The sequence below is a fragment of the Gavialis gangeticus genome, unplaced genomic scaffold (assembly GCF_001723915.1).
Source record: "Gavialis gangeticus isolate Ggan-Ray unplaced genomic scaffold, GavGan_comp1, whole genome shotgun sequence".
Lineage (NCBI taxonomy): Eukaryota > Metazoa > Chordata > Crocodylia > Gavialidae > Gavialis > Gavialis gangeticus.
In genome coordinates this window covers 11,316,862-11,319,125 of record NW_017729018.1, presented here as the reverse complement: position 1 = coordinate 11,319,125, position 2,264 = coordinate 11,316,862, and the positions used below count along the sequence as shown (strand labels likewise).

The following is a 2,264-nucleotide window of genomic DNA, read 5'->3' as shown; positions in this document are numbered from 1 at the left end:
GGCTTCCCTCTCCCGCTGGGGCACCTCAGCATCTGCACGGGACCCTCCCGCCTGCCCTCGGCCCCTCCGAGCAGCGGTCCCTGCGGATCCATTGCCGGGACAGTTTCCCCCCCTTTCTCCACCCCCTCTCCCCAGGCTGCTGGAGCTGGTGGCAGGCTCCAGCCGGGAGCGCGGTCCCTGGGGAGCCCCAAGGCCCTGATTGCCATTTAGAGGCAGGAGCACAAAGTGCCTGGTGCTGAATTATTAAAGCTCTCTGCCTGGCAAGAACAGCTGGACGTCATGGCAGGGCCCCAGGACCATTCCCCGTCCCTGCCCCCAGGGCTGAGGTGCAGACCAGAGGGCTGTGCTCCCCCCAGGCTGGAGGCAGTGTCTTAGCTCCAGGGAGCGCAGTGGGGTGGGATGGTGGGGACCGGTGGACCCAGGAGTCTGGGTGCAGGGGCCGTGGGGCTGACTCTGTGCCCAGGCAACTCTTTGCTTGCAGGGAGGCAATCAACCGTCTGTACGAGGCTGTGCCTGGCATCAAGGGGGCCTGGAAGAAGAAGGTGGGTTGCGCCCCGGGTGCTCTGGGTCTGGGCAGCTGGGAGCAGTGGTTAGAATAAGCAGGAGGGCTGGTGCCTGGGCACTGCCAGTGCCAGGGGCAGGAGCCGCATGTTGCTGGCTGGTGGAGGGACAAGGGCAGGCTGGCCAGGGCATGGGGATGTGGGCACGTGGCTCCGTCTGGGAGCCAGACAGGCTTTGGAGAGGGGAGTGGGGTGGTTGGAGGGGCAGATCCTGCCCACACTCACTCCCCACGGTCCCCTGCTCTGCTCTGCACACCCCACCCAGCTGGCTAGTTTGCCCAGACACCCTCTGTGCTAATGGGCATTGGTGGGGGCTGCGGCCCCTCTGAAAGCCAGGGCCCAGCCTGTTCTGCCTGCTCCCCCAAATCAGCATCTGAAACCCCCCCGGTAACCCCCCACGTCTCTCTGGGCAGGCCCCCAACAAAGCTCTCTTCTCCATCCTGGGCAAGAGCAACCTCCGCTTTGCCGGGATGAGCATCGCTGTCAACATCTCCATCGACGGGCTGAACCTCATGGTCCCCACCACGCGGCAGGTGAGCGGGGGCACGGCGGGAGTACAGCTGCTCTGGCTGCACCCACTGTAAAGGGTCCCAGCTTCGGCTGGCCCCACAACCATCCAGCCCGGTGCTCCACCTGCTAGGCCAGGCTTTCTCCCGCAAGCCTTGGAGGAACTACCCCCTTCCAGGAAACCGGAGGCACAGGGGTGGGGGCTGCAGGTCCTGGGTAGGACAGGGGCTCTACACTGGGTGTTTGCAACCAGGGGCAGGTGCTTGACCGTCCCTGCCTCTGCCCCTCTGTGCCTGCAGATCATCGCCAACCACCACATGCAGTCCATCTCCTTCGCCTCTGGGGGGGACACGGTAAGAGCCCCTCTCCCCCCTTGCCACCCCCTGCGCTGCCCCTGCATGTGGGCAATATGCAGCCCCAGTTGCCTTGTGGGCTCGGGGGCAGGTTCAGCTCTGGCTGCTGGCTCCTGTCTCTGCCACAGGACCCCCGAGGGTGGGGAGGTGGGAGACACCCCTACCTGGCCTCCCCTCCTCGCTGTCGAGGGGGCTGAGGACCCTGCATCTCCATCCCTGCGGGGCTGCACAGGGCTCCCTCCCTCATGAGCTGCCAGGAGTAGTGTGTCCATTATCTCCCATGCGAGTACTAGGGGGACCAGCGTCCTCCAGATGGGCCCGGGGCCTGGAGGGGTTTGCCGGCCCCATGACGGTCCTTTAGGGATGGGATCAGCAGAGGCAGCCCTCCAGAGGGGCAGGCTCTTCCTGGAAGGAGCGGGGGTCTCTCAGTGTGGGGCTGGGCATATTAACATGCAGGGCTCCTGCCAGGCCACCTCCTGGGCCCTTGTAACAGACCCTGCCTCTGCCTCCAGGACACGATGGACTATGTGGCATACGTGGCCAAGGACCCCATCAACCAAAGAGGTGAGGAGGAGGGGGCAGACACAGGAGGACGGGTGATGGGGAGGCTAAACGGGGTGCCCTGGGGAGGGGGCTGGTAGGTGGCACGACAAGGAGGGTGCAAGGCACCCACCCCTTCCTGACCCGCCTGTCTGTCCGTCTGTCGGCCGGGCCGTCCGCAGCCTGCCACATCCTGGAGTGCTGCGACGGGCTGGCCCAAAGCGTCATCAGCACGGTGGGGCAAGCCTTCGAGCTGCGCTTCAAGCAGTACCTGCACAGCCCCCCGAAGGCGGTGGTGCCGCCT

General features: G+C 65.7%; 1 protein-coding gene across 1 annotated transcript in view; it reads left to right on the top strand.

Annotated features, from left to right (window-relative positions):
* Positions 1 to 2,264, top strand: part of SHC2 (SHC adaptor protein 2) — a 20,661-nt gene that overhangs the window by 10,416 nt on the left and 7,981 nt on the right. Inside the window, exons 4-7 of the mRNA XM_019513497.1 lie at positions 482 to 542; positions 974 to 1,093; positions 1,367 to 1,420; positions 1,933 to 1,984. Coding sequence (XP_019369042.1) covers positions 482 to 542; positions 974 to 1,093; positions 1,367 to 1,420; positions 1,933 to 1,984 — 287 coding nt within the window. The remainder of the gene's footprint in view (positions 1 to 481; positions 543 to 973; positions 1,094 to 1,366; positions 1,421 to 1,932; positions 1,985 to 2,264) is intronic.